This window comes from Polypterus senegalus, chromosome 14 (genome assembly GCF_016835505.1).
Source record: "Polypterus senegalus isolate Bchr_013 chromosome 14, ASM1683550v1, whole genome shotgun sequence".
Lineage (NCBI taxonomy): Eukaryota > Metazoa > Chordata > Cladistia > Polypteriformes > Polypteridae > Polypterus > Polypterus senegalus.
Window position 1 is genome coordinate 22,305,508 of NC_053167.1, and position 23,227 is coordinate 22,328,734.

The 23,227-nt window shown below is 38.1% G+C and overlaps 1 protein-coding gene across 1 annotated transcript; it reads right to left on the bottom strand.

The window, feature by feature from the left end:
• Positions 1–8,046: 8,046 nt before the first annotated feature.
• Positions 8,047–8,949, bottom strand: LOC120515196 (odorant receptor 131-2-like). The gene has a single exon (XM_039735947.1). The coding sequence runs from the start codon at positions 8,935–8,937 to the stop codon at positions 8,047–8,049; it is 891 nt and encodes a 296-aa protein (XP_039591881.1). The 5' UTR covers positions 8,938–8,949.
• Between the last annotated feature and the right edge of the window lie 14,278 nt (positions 8,950–23,227).

Here is a 23,227-nt window from a genome sequence, read left to right on the forward strand (position 1 = left end):
TATTGTAATGTTATTGTGATAAGTATATCAACTTGTTTTTAAATGGTGCAAACTGGAGAGTATTAATCACTTTTAGACCCAAGCCACACTTCAATCCAGAAAGTGATTCAGAAGATAAGGCTCCTTGCCATTAATAAAAGAGATTCTGCGAGGCTCCTCGAATACTTTTTCCAGGTATGATACATTAATTCACACAGGGCAGACTGGAAAAAAAACATTGAACGGCCAAGAAACTCACTGCTACTTGCAACAATAATTCGTCAGCCTTACTGGGTAGGTGTTAAAATTATTAAACATTTATCTTTTTTGACTGACTTTCACTGTCCTTGGGAAGCAGCACAACAGTATTCGCCCACCTTTGCAGCAACACCACAGCTCCTGCACAACACTCTGCAGCAGTACACCAGCCACCTCCAACCTCCACAGCAGAGCAACAGACTGCCATCACCCTGTCAACAACACAGCAACCTCTACAACAGGACAGCCACCACCTCCAGTTCAGCCTAGCAGGATTCATCTTTAATGGAGCAAGGAATCCTATGTTTTGTCCTCTACTGGTTTATTCTCTCTGTTTCATCATGTAACCTCCACATGCACTACTTAACGATCTTGTCTGCTATATTGGTGGCACCCTCTGTGTAGGGCTCCAGACTAACATCGTAGTCACATTATTGCAATGTTTCAAGAGAAGCCCAGTGATTAGACAGGAAGTGGTCTGATGTCAAGCACCCTTTTTTAACATTTTATGAAATTTATTAAAAGCAAGTAACATTCTATTCAAGCCAGTCAAACTTGACAAAACTAAATCCAAATGAGAAAGAGAGCAAGGCCAACAGCCAGAGTAAAACTTTAAGAGTTAAAAAAAAGGGGGATAAAATCCTTTTCCACAATTTAAGTGCTTATTCTAAAATATTATTGATTAGATCCTGCCAAGTTTTAAAAAAGTTTTGAACAGATCCTCTAAGTGAGAATTTGACTTTTTCCAATGTTAAATAGTATATAACATTAGTTGCCCACTGATTTGAAAAAGGTGGGTTAGGATTCTTCCAGTTGAGCAAGATTAGTCAACATGGCAATAGTGAAGTAAAGGCAATTACAGTTTGTTTGTCCTTCTCTACTGTAAGCCCATCTGGGAGTCCACAAAACACAACTGTTAGTGGATTAGGAGAGACTGTGACACCAAGTCTGTCTGAATGGCATTTAAAGATTTTGGTCCAGAATGATGTTAATTTGGTGCATGCTCAGAACATATGGCCCAATGATGCTGGAGCTCGATTGCAATGTTCACATGTTGGATCTTACCCTGGAAACATTTTGGACAAGTTTAAATGAGACAGATGTGCTCAATTAAAGATTTTAAGATGAATAATTGTTTGCTTAGTGCATATGGATCTAGAGTGAATTCTGTGCATGGCTGCCTTCCAATCCTTTTCTGAAATGTTGACTAAGACATCCCTTTCCCACTGTACTCTGGGATCTTTGGAAAAAAAAGGGAGTTTAAAATGTTTTTTACATATTACAGAAATGCTGTCTGAGTCCTCAAGACTGATCAATATTTCTTCTGAAATAGAAGTAAGTGGGAGGTGAGGAAAATTGGGCAGATTTTGTTTAAGTTTTTAATTTGAAGGTAGTTGAAGAATTGTGTAATTGTTCGTAGGATGCAAAGACATTATCTATGTACAAATCTTTAAATGATTTAATCTCATATGTTTTGCAAACATTAAAAACTGAGTACATTTGAGAGGGTGGAAAAAGGTGGTTATTTTACAGAGGTGCCACAGATAAAAGCTTCTCTGTCTTGAAGTACTTCCTACATTTGTTCCATATTCTGAGTGAATGAAGCTCAATTGGGTTGTTAGTATATTGATGATAGCTCATATTTACTGGAGTACAAAGCAAGGAATATATAGAAGTACTACAGGGTTTTGTTTCTATTGTGGACCAAGCCTGTGTGTGTTCATCTATTTCTGTCAATGTCCAGGTTTTTATAGCTTGTAATTTGCTGCCCAGTAATAAAATTGAAAGTTAGGTAGAGCCATGCCACCTTCTGTCTTAGGTCTTTGTAAGGTTACCCTTTGGATGTGTGGAAATTTTGAATTCCAAATAAATGAGGCTATGATTGAATCCAACTTCTTAAAATGATTTGTTAATGTATATTGGGAATGCTTTAAAATAAAGAAAAAGAAGCTTAGGAAGGATATTCATCATGAGAGACTTCAGTTTCTTCCACCCTTTGGTGGCAAGCCGTTGGCCACACACTGGCTTTGCATATGCTCTGTCAGATATCCCTTGACAACTTGAGAAATGGAGAGCAGAAGTCCCTTTGCAGGACACTCTTTTCAGTCTTAACTGCTTTAATGGTGGCACTAAGACTTTGATTCCATGACTCGCTAACCTTATTTAAGAATGAAGAAGAGTCACTTACCCACAGTCAGGACTTTGGGGATTCCAGTATGGTGAAAGCTGTATTTGGGGTTGGGATAGAGACATCCCCATTGCTCCAGTCTTTCCATGTTTCCCGGCCTTCTTGTCGGGGAGCTGAAAAACACATTAAATGGCCCTCAATGGGTTTCCCGTTTTCATGGTTTTAGTTGCATGGATTTCTTTAAGACTTTTTAGGTACTTTTTCCCTTCGATGATACATACCTCATAATTTTTGCATTGAAAAGGCCATCTAGTATCCTTCCCATAAGGTACTTCTCCTGTTAATATTGATCTCTCTTTCAGACCTGGTATGTTGGCTATCTGTCTTCAGATTTATTCAAGCTCCTGGACGGTCACTATGAGTACGATAGCTATCTATCACTTTCCCATTTGCTGATCTTTTGCTCATTGCTGGGACCGAGTGTTTGTTGCCAAATGTCTGGGATTATAATTCTGGGTGGGGTTACAATAGTATTTCTGAACCTTGCCAACTGACAGACAGAAAATTCTGCCGACTGTGCCAATGTAACCACCAGTGGGTGCCCCGAACCCAAAACCTCAGACTCAGTAATGCCCAACATGATTACAAGCACCCTTATAATAATCACCCTTGCAAAGATCAGTCCAAGAGTGTTGACTGCTACCTCCCGACTCTGTCTCCCTAATATGAGGCATTGGCTCCTTTTCAAGCCAGAGCAGGGAATACTTCCAGTGTCACAGCTTAAAGTGTCACAGTGTGTCCTCTTGGAAGCATTTCTGGGTCATATGGAAAGCAAGAAGGCCCTCCTCTAACAGTGACATTTACTAGCACACAGGGACTCCAACAGGGTTACACTTCCAGACTTAATTATTGTAATTCCCTGTCCACTGGTCTCCCACCTAAAACACTCTATAGACTACATTGTGTATAAGTTAAGATAAGTGTAAAAGAAGGCTTTCATCTTTCTTTGAGCCTAATGCAGTCAGAATAGACCTGTGATTTTTTGTGATCTTACTGGTGTTTTCATTTGTGTAGTACACAAAGTGCTCATGATGTGCAGTGCTTTGCATTATGGCAGATGCTGTAGATATCACAGTAATAATTAATTACATATAGTATCTAAGTGTGTTGCCAGTGCTCACAAATTGTAGTGATTAAAGCTCTTTTTCATGGTTGATTAGTAGTTCACTATCATGATAGAGATTTAATTACTTGGCCACCAATACAAGCCTGAAGACTAGATGGCTGTGTAAATACCTTCCCCTTTATAGGGTGCACTTGCAAGGTTTTTAATTGATATTTAATTTGCTTAACGGTTGCTTGCAAACAGACACAAACTTCCTGCCTGGGTGAATCAGTGTTCTTCTTTGTACTTGCTGCTGTATGTTGCTGTTTACATCCTCTTCTGCTGCTGATGCTTAAACAGTGCTCCTCTCCATAGCCACTAATGTCCCAGCGATGCCTTACTCTGGACTTAAATGGTGGACAAAACCCTCCAGGCAGCATAGCAGTTTATGGAAGTGCTATGGTCGGATGGAAGTGGTGATGCAGTGGCAGTTATGGGACCGGAAAACACATAAGAGGTGTTAGTCACTGCAGTGTTAGGTACAGGTGGAGCAGGTTTGTGTGGAGTTGTGAAACTGATGAGAGTCAACCTACCATTGTAGTGTTGTAGGGTGATCAAGTTGTAATGGGCCATTACTACTTGATGTCCTATCTAAACTCAATATATCACTTCTGGCAGGTGAAAGTGAATGGTGCATGACACCCCCAAATATCAGTTAGTAAACACATCTGCCTCTTTTGTTTTCTGGGTGTACAATCACAGGCTGTTGCAATGGTTTTGGTAGACACCTCCTTTCCTTCCCTCCAGCATAGCTACTAGATGTAATGGAGCCTGGTAGTGGTGTTGATTGGACTGTCGTGAGGTGCAAAGGCTAGGATAATGGGGCATGGGGATGCACAGTTCTTGCCTGAACATAAATATTACAAGGGTAAGCAATTGTGGGCTCCTGTGTGGCAGAATGCTGTGCCCTCAGTATGGTTGGCTGATGTTATCCCTGTCCCCGAGTCACAAGGATTCCTAAGAAGGATCACCTTGTCATCAATATATTAATTATTACTTGCAATAAAAAATCATTGATTATGGAGCCTAATTATGAACTTCTATTAGGACTAAATGACAAATTAGAAGGCATCCAACTCACTCTCCACCCCATCATCACGTCCACTTTCAAAGTGACACAATCTTCTATTTTTCTGATTGACCTTACAATATGCTTGGTCAATCACAATTCATGTAAAGAGTTTGAGTCAAATGTCTCACTGGTCATCTTATAAATACAGTATAAATGCATCAGAGCAAAGAAGCTCTTCTCTAATAAGAGTTCTCTGTACTCATTCATGATAATATTGACCTATGAAAATCCTCCCTCTGAGACAGCACAACTTAAAGCTGATGTCATAATACATGACTTCTCATCATGGGTTATGTCAGATTTTCAGACTCGGGTTGCTGTTTTTGTTGCAGGACCATGTCACTTTAAACAGTTAAAAATCCCTGCCCTAGTTACATTTGTCAACTGACTGGTGATCTTGCAGCACACTTGTTCTCACCCTTTTTACTGACAGCCAATAGTGTGCTGTTAGACAGAGCTAATGCTGTATTAAGTGTTAACCAATACATTGAGTTCAGACACTATCTCAGCCTTTTTTCTTTTAACAGCCTGTTGTGTTATGTAAAATAAAAGACATCAGAAAGACAAGCTTCTTTTCTGTTTGCAAGGTACAAAACACCTGGATTCCTTATTCCTTGTTGCTGCATTCTATGCAATGTACTTTTGAGTAAGCATTCATTAATTGCCAGCTCTCATGCAAACAGAGCCCAGTCCATGACTAAAGACAAAATCAAACCTATTGGACATAAACTAGTTGGATTAAGTCACTAGGTATAGTCATATTATGTGACTAGCTTCATTACAGTGCCCATCTGACTGCCTTAAATTCTCGTTGTCTGGTGTGACAACTTTTACTGGTCATGTGAGAGACACCAGTAGTATTTTGGAATATACTGGTTGTTTTGTGTATAGTATTTACCTCACTTTTTGACACCCATTACCCTTCCCAAGGTTTCTTTCATTGTTTTTCTGCCACTAATTTTTATGGTTCTTTTTCTGTGTTCTTAGAAAAGCAAGGTGGTGGTGGGGGGGGGAGTTCAAAACGCAGTCCCTGTTAAAGCCCAATGAGGCTTGTCTTGCTTGATTTTGGGCTATGCAGGAAATAAATTGTTTTTGTTGGTAGTGGCCTGGACTGCTAGTATTAATAATATTGACCTGATCATACACAGAGGAGATGGACAAATTTTTCTTATTTACTCTAAGAGCATAAATTCAAAGCACATTCTGCTTCAACAGATACTGCATGTAGGCCTCATACATCTGAGTTAGGTCATTGCAAATTTAAAATGTGAATTCCTTCCTTCTTTTTAGGCCAAGTAGATGCTTTAAAGATTGGAGAATAATTGTAATAGCCATTTCCTAGTTGCATAAAATTCATAAATGTTTTACTAAATGACAGAGCATAATTTATGGGATGTTCCTATAACCTCCATAAGTAGAATTGAATTGGTATATTCTAGCCATTTCTAACTGCTCTGACTAAACATTATACTCAGTTAGTGATCAGCCTTGCCATGTGTAAGATGTAGAGGGCACATGGTTTTAAACCGTTACTTTCGTGCCTTTTGTGTGTTAAGTAACATGTAAGACAAAAGCACTTAATTTAAGTGCTGCGCCGTATGCTTAAAGCGTACAGAAGAAGAAGATAAGAATCTTTAATTATATAAGAAGAAGAAGTAAAGAACTTTTAAGTACAGAAAGAAAGACAGAAGAAAAGTTAAGTTTAGAAAAGATACATTTTTCCTTATATTTGCATTTTATTCTATGTGTGTAACAACTTTTTTCTTTATTCTTGTGTGAATTACTTGCCTTTAGTTTTCACCAAATATTTTTAAAATGAACTTTTGGACTGAGAGATTTCTTTCGGCAAACGTTTAACCTGTGCTTGAACTCGCCTTACACTTTGGTGGCTTCAATAATCATGCGCATGCAACAATGCTTTTCCAGTGGTGCTTTTGCCCTGCTGTGACTCCTGCTTTCTAGCAAAAGTCTAACTTGCCCCATAGCTACCATCAGCTCGTTATGCTGTCAATTTGTGAACTGCTTATGTTGAAATTTAACAGACCCCTACTACTAAATACTGCCAAAATCTAATTAAAGTCCGAGCTGCCGGTCTGAAACTGATGTCATGTCAAACTTTGCCCCTTGTTTCAATGGGCTCTGCATGTGCCTCTCACCAGGAAATGTCATTCAGCCCCTTTCCTGAAAACACTCATTTTCTTTTTTCTGTTTTTTTTTTTTTTAACTAAGTTTGGGACACCATACAAATCACCCAGTGGTCTCCACAATTTTTATCTTAGAAACATTAGGCTAATAGCTACAATCCTAAGAAAATCAATATAATGTACATTATAACTGATGTAGAACTACACCTAGAGTTAGTTGAGTTTTTTTATGGCTCAATCACTTCTTTCGATTTACTTCAGTTATGTAAACATTTTGTATTCCAATTACCATAGTTTAAACTATTTACACATTTATATGTTTATTGATTTTAATCTTTTTGCCACACTTGCATATCATTTATGTCAATCCATTTAAATAAATAAACAAACAAATTCATAAGGTCAGATATTACAAATATTCTGAAACATTTTTTATTCCTTTCTCTTACTATATTTGAAAAAGTGTCATAACAAATATTTTGCACATATACAAAATAGCATAGATGAACAATAGTATATCATTATTATTAGAAATTGTACAGAGTCTGCTCCTTTCACCATATGAATTATTAAGCAATTAAAATGGTACAAATGTGTATGTATAATTTCATCAGTGCCATCTGAATAATTGACTTTGTTGTACGATGCTGTATGTGTGGCCCAAAGGAGAACTATACCTAATGAATGAGAATGCACAAATAATGCTCATTCTTAATGTTTTTTTTAATAATTTTCATAGGTTCAATTTTATTGCACTTATTACAATCTTCCATTGAATTATTTATTAAAATGCATTTGCTACAAAAAGAGCATGTATACTGTGCAGTATATTGAGGTTATAAAAACAAGGTTCTTATTGTCTTTCTTGTTCCTTTTCAATGTAAAGGCTGCTTCACTACAATGTCAGAAGGAACTGGTAAAGAAGAATCATGCTTAGTGATGTGGCAATAGTCAGTAACCCTTGTTAATGCCTGGCTCAACTGTTTAAATTTGAAATTTTAATGAAAGATATTTGACCAGTGCAGAACACTAAGGGGGACAGGAGGTGTAATAAGGTCAACTAGCTGAGCAGTAAGATACACATGTAGTGTATCTAGTGTTATGTGAGTTTGATCCAGTAAATATTTGGACACATTTATTAAAAAAAAAAAAAAACACTTGGGCAAATTCATTAGAATGGGAATGACAGGAAACAAGACTTGATTTGGAGATTACTTAAACTAACCTTAGAACACACATGTGATCCTTTATGGAATATTTTCACATTGTGTACTGTATACTTTTTGATTTTTTGCCAAGGTCACCTCATGAAACTCAGTGTCCCCACCTTAGGTCTTTTAATATGACACACAAGGTATTTTTTCAAGTATTTTCTAAATGCTGTGTCTCTCACACCATAGATGATAGGACTGAGAAACCTGGGTAAAATATATACGGTCAGATATGTTGAGTAGCGAACATCTGGGAGTCTGTCTGGAAATATGTACAGCAGGGCAATTTCAATAGGGTAAATTACATATGTAAGTAAACACATGAGAAGCTGAAATCCATGCAGCAGGATTGTGTTGTGAGCTTTAGTGGCAGATGATTTGTCAGCGGTGGCTCCCTTAGCTTCAAACACAATTCTTATATAAGTGTACAGTAGAGTCAAAGTAACAAAAGAGAAGTACAATGCATCTAATATCGGTCTTTTATAGAATAAATAAGGAGCTTTAAAAATATTTTCTCGGTTGCAAAACACAGAGGACTGAAAGAAGCTGACGGGTTCTATTGCCAGAGATACAAATAAATCAGGAATAAGGGGACAGACAGCAGCCGCCCAAATTAGTGCAATGAGCAGGTTAGTCCGCCGTACTGTGCAAATCTGAGAATGACGCAGGGGATTGCAGATGGCGATGTAGCGCTCAACAGCCATGGCGGCAAGGTTCAGTGGAGTGACCATTGTGGCAAACACAGCCAGTAGTACAAGAAAACAGCAGAAATAAACTTTTATTGTGTAAAATACATAACTAATAACATATAGAATCACTGCCAGGGTCAACTGGAGCATGTCATTAATAACCATATGAATGAACAGAATGTAACGGGGATTCTCGTAAAACATTGGATTTTTGAAGTGTGTTGTGATCAACGCCCAACTGATGAAGCTGATGATGACCCAAACAATGACAACTACAATATTTTTCACCATAGCTACAGTAAAAGAATCTCTTCCGTTTTGAATGAAAGATGTGAAAGATGAATTTGTAGTAGAGTTCATATCAGGAAAAGAAATCCTGCAAAAGGCAAAAATGATTAATTATTTAGTATATTTAAAAAGAAATGTTTGCATTTGGCATTCTTTTGTTAGCACTGTCATTTCAGATGTATATCTCATACAGTTTTCATGAGGACTAACATTCTAGTTTCAAATCAGAGCCAAATACTGTCCATCTTAGACAAATAGATGGGCATGAAGCGGTGTATTATACCGTATATACTTTAGAATTAGGACAACTCCATGAAGCTGTATGTTCTCCATGTGCAATAGTGTAAATACCAAACATTTCGGTTGTTTCTGCTTCTAAAACCTGCCAATCTAACCATTTGCAAAAGCCACAGAAAACAGTAGCCTACCAAAACTATATATCCGGACCAACTGAGCCTTAAAACCTGTACTGATTAGTGGTTATACAGATGTCTACAACTTTGTACCAAAATGAGTCCTTAGTTTCTCCAGAGTTAAAGGAGTACAATAGATTGTTACTTACATATCTCCCACCGATTGGTAACAGTAGCACAATATCAACAATGGACAAACAATACAACACAGACTGTGCATATAACACCGCAAGTGAAAGACAAAAATTACAAAATCAGTTATACTAAAACAGTTAAAAATAGGAGGAACATTATAGCCTGTAAATAAAAACTGTCATCTGGTGGTGTTAAGTTCTCATGATCTTAAACTATTTGCCAGAATGGAAGAGAGAAAAACTCTGTGCAGGATGTCCAAGGTTTTAATAATACTGCTTTCCTTTCTAAGGCTGTGTTTGATGTATAAGCCCTGAACAAAAGACAGTCGTACACCAATAACATTCTGTGCCAACTTCACTGTAGTGCTTTGCACTCCTGAACTGAGCAGTGTCATATCGGGATGTAAGGCAGCCAGTGACAGCAGAGATCATCTCTTTATCTAAAGAAGGGTGTGAGCACACATGTAGTCTGGGCTTTCAACAGACATCTAAGGACGTGAGGGTACAAATGAGCATTCTTAACTGGGCAGGGTGGCTAAAAAGAAAAGTTGAGTCTTTTGTCTATTTTATGATTGACTACAATGAAATCTGACATTTGAGGACTTGATGTCTTAGTAACTAATAACCGTGTCATTCCTCAAAATCTGGTTATTTCATAAGAAGCATTCCGGTATATTTTTAGCCAAACCATATTTTAGACAAAAATAAAGGCATTTTAGACTAAAATAAAGACATATTCTCATTAAATGAATTTGAGATGTCATCAGTTTTCAATCAATTCCAACCCTGGATTTTACAATATGTTCCTTCTGAGATGAAACACCTTTGTTATGCTGTTAGATGATAAAATCAGACTTGAACTGAAGTAAAAATGCAGACTAAAGAAAACAAATACAATACTCACATGAGGATCATTTTCATCCCCGGAATGTTTTATTCATTTTTTTCTTGCAATGTAGCTATCATTTAATTTTCTAGATTAAATGATTAAAAACCCATATATTATTTAATAATACACTCATATATAATTTTTCTATTCCAATAATCAGTTCATATTCTGAAATACATTAGATTAAGAGCAGCTGAACGTGCAATTTTCACTTTACATATCATACACTTTATATACTTCATTGCCATTTTTCTTTCATTTTATATTTCTTGTCAAAGTACATTCCACCTTCATACAAGTCACACATTAAACGATCTCTTACCTCTTTCCAGGTTACTCACTCTGGTCATAAAGATAATGAAGAATGCTTATAAATGTTTTCTGTCAGCCATAAATGATTCTGATGTCATAAAGATTTCACATCTAACAAGCACCAAGGGACAGTGCTAATTGTAAATTTTGGAGACCTAGGAGAGGCAGTTCATTTTCAAATCTCTGAAAAAATCTTATTAATAGTGTGTCCACCTGGCAAGAGACTGTTAGTATCAAGGGTGCTACTGTGTGGGGGGCACAGTGTAGGGCAGCATTTCTTAACCTTTAATTATTTGCGACCTGAGTTTTCATAACAATTTTAATCGCGTCCCCCTAACATTTTTGAAATGTAGATGCATATTTTATTATACCTACTTAACTTTTATTGACATTTATCTAACTCTATATTTATTGTTCTACTATCAGAATGTAGTTTAAGTTAATTTGTTTTGGTTTCAACAGATGTTTTTTTCATATTTTTGATTCTTGTTTTCTTTTTTTCACATCTTCGCACTCCCCTTTATGTTACTTTGCGCCACCCTAGGGGGGCCTGCCCCACAGGTTGAGAACCACTGGTGTTGGGTAACAAACATCCACAGAAGAGACACACACACTGGCAGTGAGAGGACATCTCTGCATTCTGTTATGGTGTTATATCGTAAAAAACTGTTCCCATAAGACACCTCCAAGGTACTTCCATATTAGTGGAGAAGTTAATACTAGAAATGCCTAAATTGTTAGCCTTGATTTGCAGAGATGTCTTGCAATACTTATATGTTAATATTTACTCAGTACAAAAAAACTCAGATACAAAGTAATACTACCTCAATACTAACTGACTTCCTCAGCTTTGATTCTTAACCTGGGGCTGAATGTTGCTCACTCTTTAGCCATCCCTGCTTAGATTCATGTGCATGTGTCAATTTCTCTTTTGAATGTGTAAGAGCCAATCTTAGAAAGTTAAAGTTTTGAGTTAAACTCATATTGATGTTTGCTTAATTTAAATAGAGTATTAATGTCTTTCATAGTCATAGCTTATGGTATAGTCTTTTCCCCCTATAGTTAACAAGAGATAGAACCTTCTTACTATAACTGAATAACAGTGTGATAATAAGCTCAGTTTGTTTAGAACAGGTCTCATTAAAGAGTGACTTGAAAGATCCATTTTAAAGCTTAGGAATGAGATAAGCATACAGTTTTCTGACCGTTTTGAAATGGTTCAGAAATGATAAGTGAGAAGTAACGATTTGTGATGTAACAAGATTAAGCTTACAATTGAACTTTTCTTAACTTTAACTTTTTCTTTTTTGTTATTTTAATTTTTTTTTTTTGTGTGAATTGTTTTACTTCAAAACTCAACTAAACTCTCAAAAACCAAGATATTTTGTCTGTGGAATCATTTCTACGCGTCAGGCTTTTTTGAATCCCATTTTTTTTGAGTTGAAGCTGCAGAACTTTGGTAATTTTGGGAAAACGCAGCTACATCTTCGTCAGAAAACTTGCTATCTAAGGCCTGAACTGGAATCTACCATTCGAGAACAGAAGACACTTCTGCTACAGAACTCGTCAACGAAAGAAAAGAACTGAATCATTCAGAAGGTACTGTGATATTATCTACTATCTTCACATGATCATTAATGAAAGCAAGGTCGCCGTACCTTGAGAAGATTTTTGAGAGACTGTGATATTATTAAATGACGTCTTGGAAAAAGACATTTTGGATGATTGGATATGCCTTTGCTTGAGTCATTGGAACCTTGTTTCAAGAAAGTAATCTGCCTTTGGAACGTCCCTATTGTGACGAAACTGCTGTCAGGAAACGTCCTGTCATTTTATTGAACAGTTGTCATGGCGATGTCTAAACAGAGCTCAAGTGAGATCGGCAGTAATCTGAGTTCAGACTCGAAGTCAGAAAATATAATTAGAGATCTTAAAGATCACATAAGTCAGAGGGAAGATAAGCTTCATGTGTTCATAGCTGAGAACGAAAGTCTTAAAAACATTCCAGAAATCCGCTTAATGCTGGCAAAAAGATTTGAAGATTTTCGTTCGACACACAGAGAGCTAGAAGAACTACATGAAAAGCTACTTTGTATATTAAATAAAGAGGGAGCGATTCAGAAACAGAAAACGACATTCGCCGAACGCTTTAAAAAATGGAATGAATTCACTGTAGCTACTACGGCTTGGCTAGAAGACGCAAATAGACTGTTAGCATATAAAGTTGATGAACAGCTAATTAATCAGTTCGAAGAGATGCAATTTCAGGAACGGGTTCGTTCAAAGCCAAAAAAACGAAAGACGTCACCTCAATTAAAACATACTCTTGATGTTAGACTTGACTCTTTAGCTCAGAAAGCCACATCATCACCTTCTACATCAGTGCTGATTGAACAATCGACACTTGATAGAATCCTACAAAGGTTAGATGAGTCTGAAAGGCAAATATGGTCACTAACTACCTCGGCACAGCCACAATTGTACGGACACAGTCTTATAGATTTCTTATCGCAGAATCAAGCTGAATGTCAAAGGGGCCAACTCGAATGTAGTAAGGCAATTACCGAAATGGCTAAATCGTTAACTGATCAAAAGACAACGCCTGCTCCAGCACCCCCAGCTCCGCGTGGTGAAGTACCTCATAGGCAGGTCCCTTTATTTTCAGGAGACCCATTGGCTTATGCAGATTTTATTAGGGCCTTTGATAATGCAGTTGGGGATGTGCTACAAAACCCTCAAGATAAATTAGATTATCTGATTCAGTACACCAGAGGTCCTCCTCAAGAAATGATTAAAGGCTGCTCACGAATGTTACCAGATGCAGGGTATTTAGAAGCCAGAAGGTTGATTGAAAGGTATTATGGCAATAAGTTATTCGTAGCAGATGCATATCTCAATAAAGCATTAAAATGGCCGCAGATTAAGCAAAACGATGGAGAGGCTCTGAGAGATTATTCTAACTTCCTCTCAATTTGCATGAATACTATGAATGATTCAGGGAACGGTGGAGAATTCAATAACAGTCATAATGTGCGTACAGTACTTGGGAAACTTCCATTTTCTCTAAGAAACGAATAGATGAGATATGCTTTCAGGCTTGAGAAAATAAAACAAGACCTGGCATACCTGAACTAATTGTTTTCTTGCGTACGAAGCTGAAATGCTTTTAGACCCTGTACATAGTGCCGTTTCACAAGACTATACTAATATAGAGAAAAGAGAAAAAACTGACAAAAGTAGGTCTCCTCAGAAGTACAGACAAAGATCAGGAAGTATTTTCACCACCAATATTTCTGATGAAGCCCAAAAAGATACTCAAGGAATCTCTGTCAAAAATACATGTGCATTTAAAAAACCTTGTGCATTTTGCAGTGACTTGCATATTCTTGCCGAATGTAAAAAAATCAAAGAATTGCCACATAAAGAAAGAATAGACTTTTTAAAATCTAAAGGTTTATGTTTTCGCTGTCTCAAACAGGGTCATCTAAGTAAGAATTGTAAAGAGAGAATGAAATGTCAGACATGTTCCTTACAGCACCCAGATATCCTGCACATTCAAGGGGACAGTGGAGCAGTACTAAAAGCTACGGCTAGTGTGGCAACATCTACTGAAACAGAAACCGAAACTGGAACTTGTACCTTTACAGGGGCTGGAGAAGAATGTGCACTGCAAGTAGTTCCTGTTAAGGTAAAATCCAAGAAAAGTGAAAGGTATGTAGAAACATACGCCTTTATAGACCTCGGCAGTACAGTAACAATTTGCACTGAAAAGCTCCAGAGACAACTGAGCCTTCAAGGGAAAAGGACGCAAGTATTCCTCAAAACTATGAGTAATTACGATGATGATTCAAAAATGCTAACCCAATGTTCTGTTTTATCAGATTTACAAGTCTGTGGTCTCAATGATGATGAATATATTGATTTGCCAAAGGTCTTCACACAGGTCTCCATTCCAGTGAACAGAGAAAGCATTTCACTACAAGAAGATATCGATAAGTGGGCATATCTTAAAGAGGTACGTCTATCTCATATTGACTCTGAAGTTGATCTTTTAATAGGAATCAACTATCCAGAAATCTTCAAGCAGTCACGAATCATACCTAGCCAAAGAGGTGGACCTCACGCTATGAAGACTGCACTTGGATGGGTGGTTGGTGGACCATACAAAGAGATAGACGACCTCACAAAACAAAGTGGTAAGACACCTAAACATTCAATCAATCGTGTCTCAATAACAGAAATTGAAGATATGCTGCTGCAACAGTATAACACAGATTTTCCAGAGCGCAACTGTGAGGAAAAAGAGGAAATGTCACAAGAAGACATCAAGTTCATGCGCATAGCTTCAGAATCTGCAAGACTGGTAGGTGGCCACTACTGTTTAAATTTGCCTTTGAAGGATGAATCACTTAAAATGCCGAATAACCGCTGCATTGCTGAACAGCGTGCTATTGGACTCAAAAGAAAATTGAGCAAAAATTCAGGTTTCCATGAAGACTATAAAGCCTTAATGAAAGACATTATAGACAATGGCTATGCTGTTAAAGTACACAAAAAAAGCCTGAATTGTAATGAAGGCAGAGTGTGGTACATCCCACATCATGGTGTGTATCATCCAAAGAAAAATAAGATTTGTGTAGTCTTTGACTGCACAGCCACCTACCAGGGGATTTCACTTAATGAACAATTACTAAAAGGCCCTGACCTAACTAACACTCTCATTGGCGTCCTTACAAGATTCAGAAAGGAGCCAGTAGCTTTAATGGCAGACATTAAGTCAATGTTCTACCAAGTTAAGATACCAGACAAAGACACAGATCTTTTACGTTTTCTATGGTGGCCTGAAGGTAATCTAAGTAAAGACCTAGAAGAATTCAAAATAGTACATCTCTTTGGTGCTACTTCTTCACCCAGTTGTGCTTCTTATGCTTTGCGTAGAACAGCCGAAGATGCCAGAGATACATTTCCTGAGGAAGCTGTTAACACCGTTCTCAATAACGTCTATGTGGATGACTGTTTAAGGTCAGTGACTACAGAAGAACAAGCAATAAAGCTGGCAAAGGACCTCCAAGCTCTATGTCTCAAAGGGGGATTCCATTTGACTAAGTGGGTGAGTAACAACAGAGCAGTTTTATTGTCCATACCAGAAGAAGACAGAGCTCATGAACAAAAGGACTTAGATTTGAGCCACAGTCTCCTTCCCACAGAACGTGCCCTGGGCATCCAGTGGTGCACAGAAACTGACAGTTTCAAATTTCAAATTAAGTTACTGTTTTATCTTGGTAGAGTAATATATATATTGCTCTACTGTCCCCTATTGTATTATTAATATGTAGCCTTAGAATACCTAATCTCACAAACTTACCACTGTATATAACTTATCCCCACCTTCCCTTCTATATCTATAACCTCAGGCAATTAGATGTAGTAAAAAGACAAGCAGGAGTTAAGTTACACATAAAATAATGTATTATTGATAATATTCATAAATAATAACAAAATGCAAAGTACATTTGAATATTGGCAACCATACAACCTGATAAAATGGTGATGTGTAATTCAGGTGGCACACAGACTTGCAGTTACTAAAATGTCTCTAGTTAAGGCATCGTTGGTGCTCAGCTTTCAGCCACATGTCTGTTCAATATGGCTGCTGAGCTGTGCTCTTCAATGTGTTGTCTTCATCATCATATGTGGGTCAGTCAGAGAGAGAGAGAATGTGGTTGAGCAAGTAAATTTATAGATGTTCTCTCCAATTCCTAGAACCAATAGGACATCATGGTACTTAAAGGCCTCTGAGACTAGCCAATTCCAAACAGCCATACCTCAGACCAATGGGTGAAATAGAACATCTTATCTCCTGCCCAAAAAAGACCATATATTACACTAACCTGGCTTTGTGTGGGGGATCAAACTGGTTTAAGACACATCCCCCAAATCCTGTCATAAAATTACAAAGAGACAGTCGTAAAAAGGGGGATGGGGGAAGGCAAACATGAATACCTCTCACCACTTGGTTTGCCTAAATTATAAATAAAGACATACAAAACATTTATCAAGTTATATGCAAAATCCTACATCACAACACTCCACCCCGATGAATGTTTTGTACAGTGTCTTTATACACAATGTCTTTAAATTGTTTCAAGAGTCTGATGCATAACTTGTGCATTGATTTGCAGTATTTGCTCTCCCAGTGTTAAAAGTTGTCCGTGATCATTTGTCCATTACATATCTTCTTTATTTCAAAGACAATCTGAAGAACTTGGAAGCGCTCCGATGACTTGTATCTGCTCCAGCTTGCGTCAACTCTTTCTGCAGTCTCCATATGTCATCAGATCTGGTGGTTCAAAATGAGACAAGTCCACACCTTCCACTAAACTAGCCCACTACAATTGAGTCTATTGTGTGAATTTTTAATCTGTACTTGTTCTCTGTCTAACTGCTAATTAGACCCCTGTCCCAAACTATCTAAGCATATGCAACTGTACAATTAACATCAAAATTTGAAAGGTAACATGCCACAGGTGCCAGTACAACCACTTCTGCCCAAGTGACAGCCCATGTGCCACTGCATAAACTGTTCACAAACCAACATCTGTGGCCCTCTGCACACATTTGGGGTTGACTTAGTTGCCTCTTGTGCTTTCCTACCCATGGTGCAACTCTTGACTGCCATCAGCCTTTACCAGTATAGGCTGGCATCACCACCATGAGACATCAAAGCTTTGCAACTCTCATCATTCCCCCCGTAGGCCACCCCTAGAGTTGTTTGCTCACCATATGCATACTCATTGTGCTAAACACCTCGGTTCAGAATTGGCCCACTGGTCCTGTGCCTGCACCATAGCCGACAATCTCAGCAGGGCTTCCATATTTTCCCAATTAGACTATACCTAAACATCGGAGCCCATATGTCTTGCAAATGTACCAGCTGCACCTGCTTTCCTGAAAAGTTCACCAATTTGCTCAGTATACCTTTTCTTATATTAATTATCCCTCTTAATTAATTAATACCCAGAATGTATACTTTATGAGCCCAAAATGAATCCCCTTATTTTGGCATTCCTAACTGGTTTGTTCAGTTTCCACCCCTTGGAATATAAATTTGCTGCAGTAATGAACAAACCTTTCCTTTTAAACTATAGCTATTGTGACTAGTCCTATTATTATTGCATGACTTGTGGACTTGTTACTCACTTAAACCCCAGTAAGTGTCTTTTCTTGCTGTCTCTTCAGTTCTTCTTCATGTCTTTGTCTTTAGTCTTTACGTGTTGTCTTTTCTTCATTCTGCTATGTAGGCAGGTCTGCAAAATGGAAGGTGACAAAGCAGTTTCTGTCCATCTCATTTTCTTGGCTGTCGACCTGGTGCCAAAACTCAAACTTTGCTTCCAGGCATTCATTGGAACAGCTTGGCACTAGTGCCACACCACTCCAATGTGCCAATGGTAACCGATCTCCTGCATGGATTTTACTCTGCTAATTGCCTTCACTATTTATTACCTGCACCAAACCAAAGTCCATAAAAAACCTTACTATAGAAGTAGCACTATTGCAAAAGGCCAGAAAATTGAAACAGAAATAACTATTTTCCCTTTTCTGTCTTCCTGTGCCATCCTTCCATTATTTTGTCATTGCCTGTGTGTCAAATTTTTATTGTATGGTAACTGCTACATGAAAATGTGGACTGAAGCCTCTCCAAACCCAAGTTCTAAATCCAGCATTTCTGCTAAAACTGACCTGTGTTCTTTACTAAAGACCAGCTCACTTTTCTCCATTTTATTGCATGGAGAGTCATAGGCTGTCTTTTTGAACAACTGGTCAGTCAGGTTTCGAATTACTGGACCTAAGTGTGTGTGGTTTTTAATTACTGCTGGCCCTAGCACAGCTGTTAGGACCTTCACACCCCTGTGCATTCCTGGCTTGCTAGCTGAGCTTCCTGCTGCACCATCCCCCATCCTTTGTTCTTTGGCTTGTCCTGTTTCATTCAAACCAACTCCTAAACTGGTGCACTTTCTTTCCAACTCAGCCATTCTTGCACTAGCACATTCAGACCTTTCACACACAAGCACTTGAATCCCTTTCATTTCCATTGTTCTTTGTTTAAATTCCACACTTTCTTTACTCAGTATCCTTAAGCCAATATCCAGTTCATGCCCTCTAGTCAACAATTGCCATTCACACTCACCAGCTCCTCTGCCTTCTATCTGATCTCTTTGTCCTAAATCAAATTTCAATGCAGCACTGGTTACCTTTCCTAACAGTGGTGAAATATCTATCAGTGTAGCATGCTCTTTAAATACTGGACAGACCTCAGAATTACTTGAGATTGTGGTGCAGTGGAGAATAAAGGAAGAAAACACCCTTGCTGTTTTCCTTCCTTTCATCTCTCTCCTTTTCCTCACACTCACATTCCCACTCTTTATCTGAGCACACATCTGTCTCATGTAAGTCACCCACCCATGTTTTAGGGTTCCAGTCCGATCTGGTTACTGTTGCCCTAACTTTCACCATGGATGGTTTACATTTCTTTTTTCCACTTCTTTCACTGCTTTCTACTTTAGCAGCGGATGTTCTACATGCTAACACTTCACAATTATCACACCAACTGTTACATCTTTCAAAACTCTCACTCAACATTCCATAACTTTCATTCACTTTGCTATTTTCTTCCTTATCATGATCTTCCTTATTACCAATAATACAAGCTAGTAAACCTCTTATAACAGCAGCTGTCTTCTTTAAACCTGATCTCTGTTTTCTTGCTTTTAATCCTTCCAGCCCCTTCCATTTTGTGGCACACTCAGCTCAGCTTCTGCTTTCTCTACCTGAACTACAGGTTTCCTAGCTTTAGCCTGCTTGCCTCTGCCACTCCACTGGAAGATGGCTGACTTTAAAATGAACTTAGGCATTTCTAAGTCTACAATTCACTCTAATACAATTTGCCAAATTCGTTATGGGTTGGCCTACTTTTGCCCCTGTAAGCAAACATACACATACATACACAAAGATTCTAAACGAATAAGTACCGTATGAATGACGAATGCATGTCCCATCACTCCCTAGCACTTTAACCACTTAAATGCCGTATGAATGACGCATGCATCTTTCACCACTCCCTAGCACTTTAATTAGGGACTCACTACACCAGTACTAACAAACATGCGGGTGTCCTTGTGACACACATGAAGTCTCTACACTTTGTTGGTTATATTCCATTCAGCAACCAAAAAATGTTTTACTTCCACCGCATTTGTACACTGGGTGCCCTAAAATTCACATACATAAACACATACATCAAAACAGTATTGCAAACAGGGTGCAAAACTTGGTTACCCCAAAATCCTGCCGAACTACGCCAATTGTTTTATCTTGGTAGAGTAATATATATATTGCTCTACTGTCCCTATTATTATTATTAATATGTAGCCTTAGAATACCTAATCTCACAGACTTACCACTGTATATAACTTATCCCCACCTTCCCTTCTATATCTATAACCTCAGGCAATTAGATGTAGTAAAAAGACAAGCAGGAGTTAAGTTACACATAAAATAATGTATTACTGATAATATTCATAAATAATAACAAAATGCAAAGTACATTTGAATATTGGCAACCATACAACCTGATAAAATGGTGATGTGTAATTCAGGTGGCACACAGACTTGCAGTTACTTAAAATGTCTCTAGTTAAGGCATCGTTGGTGCTCAGCTTTCAGCCACATGTCTGTTCAATATGGCTGCTGAGCTGTGCTCTTCAATGTGTTGTCTTCATCATCATATGTGGGTCAGTCAGAGAGAGAGAATGTGGTTGAGCAAGTAAATTTATAGATGTTCTCTCCAATTCCTAGAACCAATAGGACATCATGGTACTTAAAGGCCTCTGAGACTAGCCAATTCCAAACAGCCATACCTCAGACCAATGGGTGAAATAGAACATCTTATCTCCTGCCCCCCCCAAAGACCATATATTACACTAAGCTGGCTTTGTGTGGGGGATCAAACTGGTTTAAGACACATCCCCCCAAATCCTGTCATAAAATTACAAAGAGACAGTCGTAAAAAGGGGATGGGGGAAGGCAAACATGAATACCTTTCACCATTTGGTTTGCCTAAATTATAAATAAAGACATACAAAACATTTATCAAGTTATATGCAAAATCCTACATCACAACAGTTACAAAACAAGCCCGCTACAAGGCGTGGTATCCTGTCTGTTGTTAGCTCAGTTTACGACCCACTTGGTTTTCTAGCACCTGCTTTATTGCCAGTGAAGCTTATTTTAAGAGACTTATGTAAAGAGAAATGTGGGTGGGATGAAGAAGTAGAAGTTAAACACATTCAGAAATGGAAAAAATGGATGGATGATTTGAAGTTACTTACAGACTATAAAGTGAACAGATGCTTCAAACCTACCGGGTTTGGAACCATAAAGACAGCACAAATGCACCATTTTGCAGATGCTAGTGAAGATGGATATGGCACTGTCACTTACCTTGTCTTAACCAGTGAAGAGGGCAAAAAGCATTATTCATTTCTGATGGGCAAGTCAAGAGTTGCACCATTGAAGCAGGTCACAATTCTAAGAATGGAGCTGACAGCAGCCATTGTGGCAGTTAAAATGGACAAAATGCTTAAAGGTGAGCTTCAAATGCCCTTACAAGAATCTACATTTTGGACTGACAGCACCACGGTGCTAAAATACATCTCAAATGAAAGCACTAGATTCAAGACCTTTGTTACAAACAGAATCTCCGTGATCAGAGATCATTCACAACCTTCACAGTGGAGGTATGTCACATCTGTCCTTAATCCGGCTGATCAAGCCTCTAGAGGGCTGAGCATAGAAAACTTTCTCAAGAACACCACATGGTCACATGGGCCAAATTTCTTATTGAAGTCAGAACGTGAGTGGCCAAAAAGACCAGATCAACTGAATGATTTACATGTTAGAAAATGATCCAGAAATTAAAATTTGTGCAGTTAACATGTCAAGAGTAGAAGAAGCGACCGAATCCATCAACAAACTAATCACTTATTTTTCAGATTGGCATCGCTTGAAGAAAGCAGTAGCTTGGTTTCTCAAGTTTAAAGACTTACTGCTGCACTTAAGAAATGAAAGAAAAACATTTCAACTAGAAACCAGTCAGACTAAAGGTAATCCAAAGGAACAAAAATCACTAATCACAAAACACATGAAAAAAATATAAATGGTCTTTAAAACAAAGTACAATTTCTCTAGATAACTTAGTCAAAGCTGAAACAGAGCTTATCCGTCTAAGTCAACAGCAAGAATTCCCAGAAGAATTAAAAGCTCTAAAGAAAAGGACTTGTGTTAAAAAGAACAGTCAAATCTATAAACTCGACCCGATCATACAAGATGGAATATTAAGAGTTGGAGGAAGACTCTGTAAAGCTGCAATGCCCGAAGAAGCTAAACATCCTGCAATTTTACACAAGCATTCACATATTGCTTCTCTCATATTGCAACACATTCATAAACACGACGGACATTGTGGGCGCAATTATGTGCTCGCACAATTACGCCAGAAATACTGGATACCTCAAACAAATTCAGCTATCAGAAAAATAATTGCAAAGTGCACAACATGCAGAAGATACAATGCGAAAGCAGGTGAGCAAAAAATGGCAGATTTACCAGAAGATCGCCTAGCATCAAACCAACCACCGTTCACTAATGTTGGAGTTGATTATTTTGGCCCCTTCCTAGTCAAAAGAGGAAGAAGTCTAGTCAAGAGGTACGGAGTAATCTTCACATGTCTAACAACCAGAGCCGCACATAGAGATTGCACATAGCTTAGACATTGATTCTTGTATCCAAGCAATACTCCGATTTATGGATAGAAGAGGACAAGTTAAAATCATGCGCTCAGACAATGGAAAAAATTTCGTCGGAGCAGAAAGAGAGCTATGAGAAGCTATTAAAAAACTAGAACACAAAAAAATCAGTGACGCCATGATGCAAGAACAAATCAAATGGATTTTTAATCCACCATCAGCCTCTCACCAAGGTGGAGTGTGGGAAAGACAAATCAGAAGCATAAGAAAGATTTTAAATTCAACACTAAACCAACAAACACTCGATGATGAAAACCTTCCTACAATGATGTGTAGAGTGGAATCAATACTCAATAACAGACCCCTTACGAAGACATCAGATGATCCAAATGATTTGGAACCACTCACACCCAATCACTTGTTATTATTGAAGACAAAACCTGAAATACCACCTAAACTCATTTCAGAAAATGAACCATACCCAAGAAGACGCTGGAAACAAATTCAATACATGGCCGATTTGTTTTGGAAAAGATGGTCAAAAGAGTATTTGCCAATACTTCAAAAACGTCAAAAATGGCTTACAGCAAGAAGAAATTTTGAACCAGGGGACGTTGTTCTAATTGTAGATAAAGCTACACCTCGCAATTCCTGGGTAATGGGTTGAGTAATCAAGACAATGCCAGATGCCAAAGGTGCAGTCAGAAGAGTTTGTGTGCAGACCAAAACCAGCACACTGGA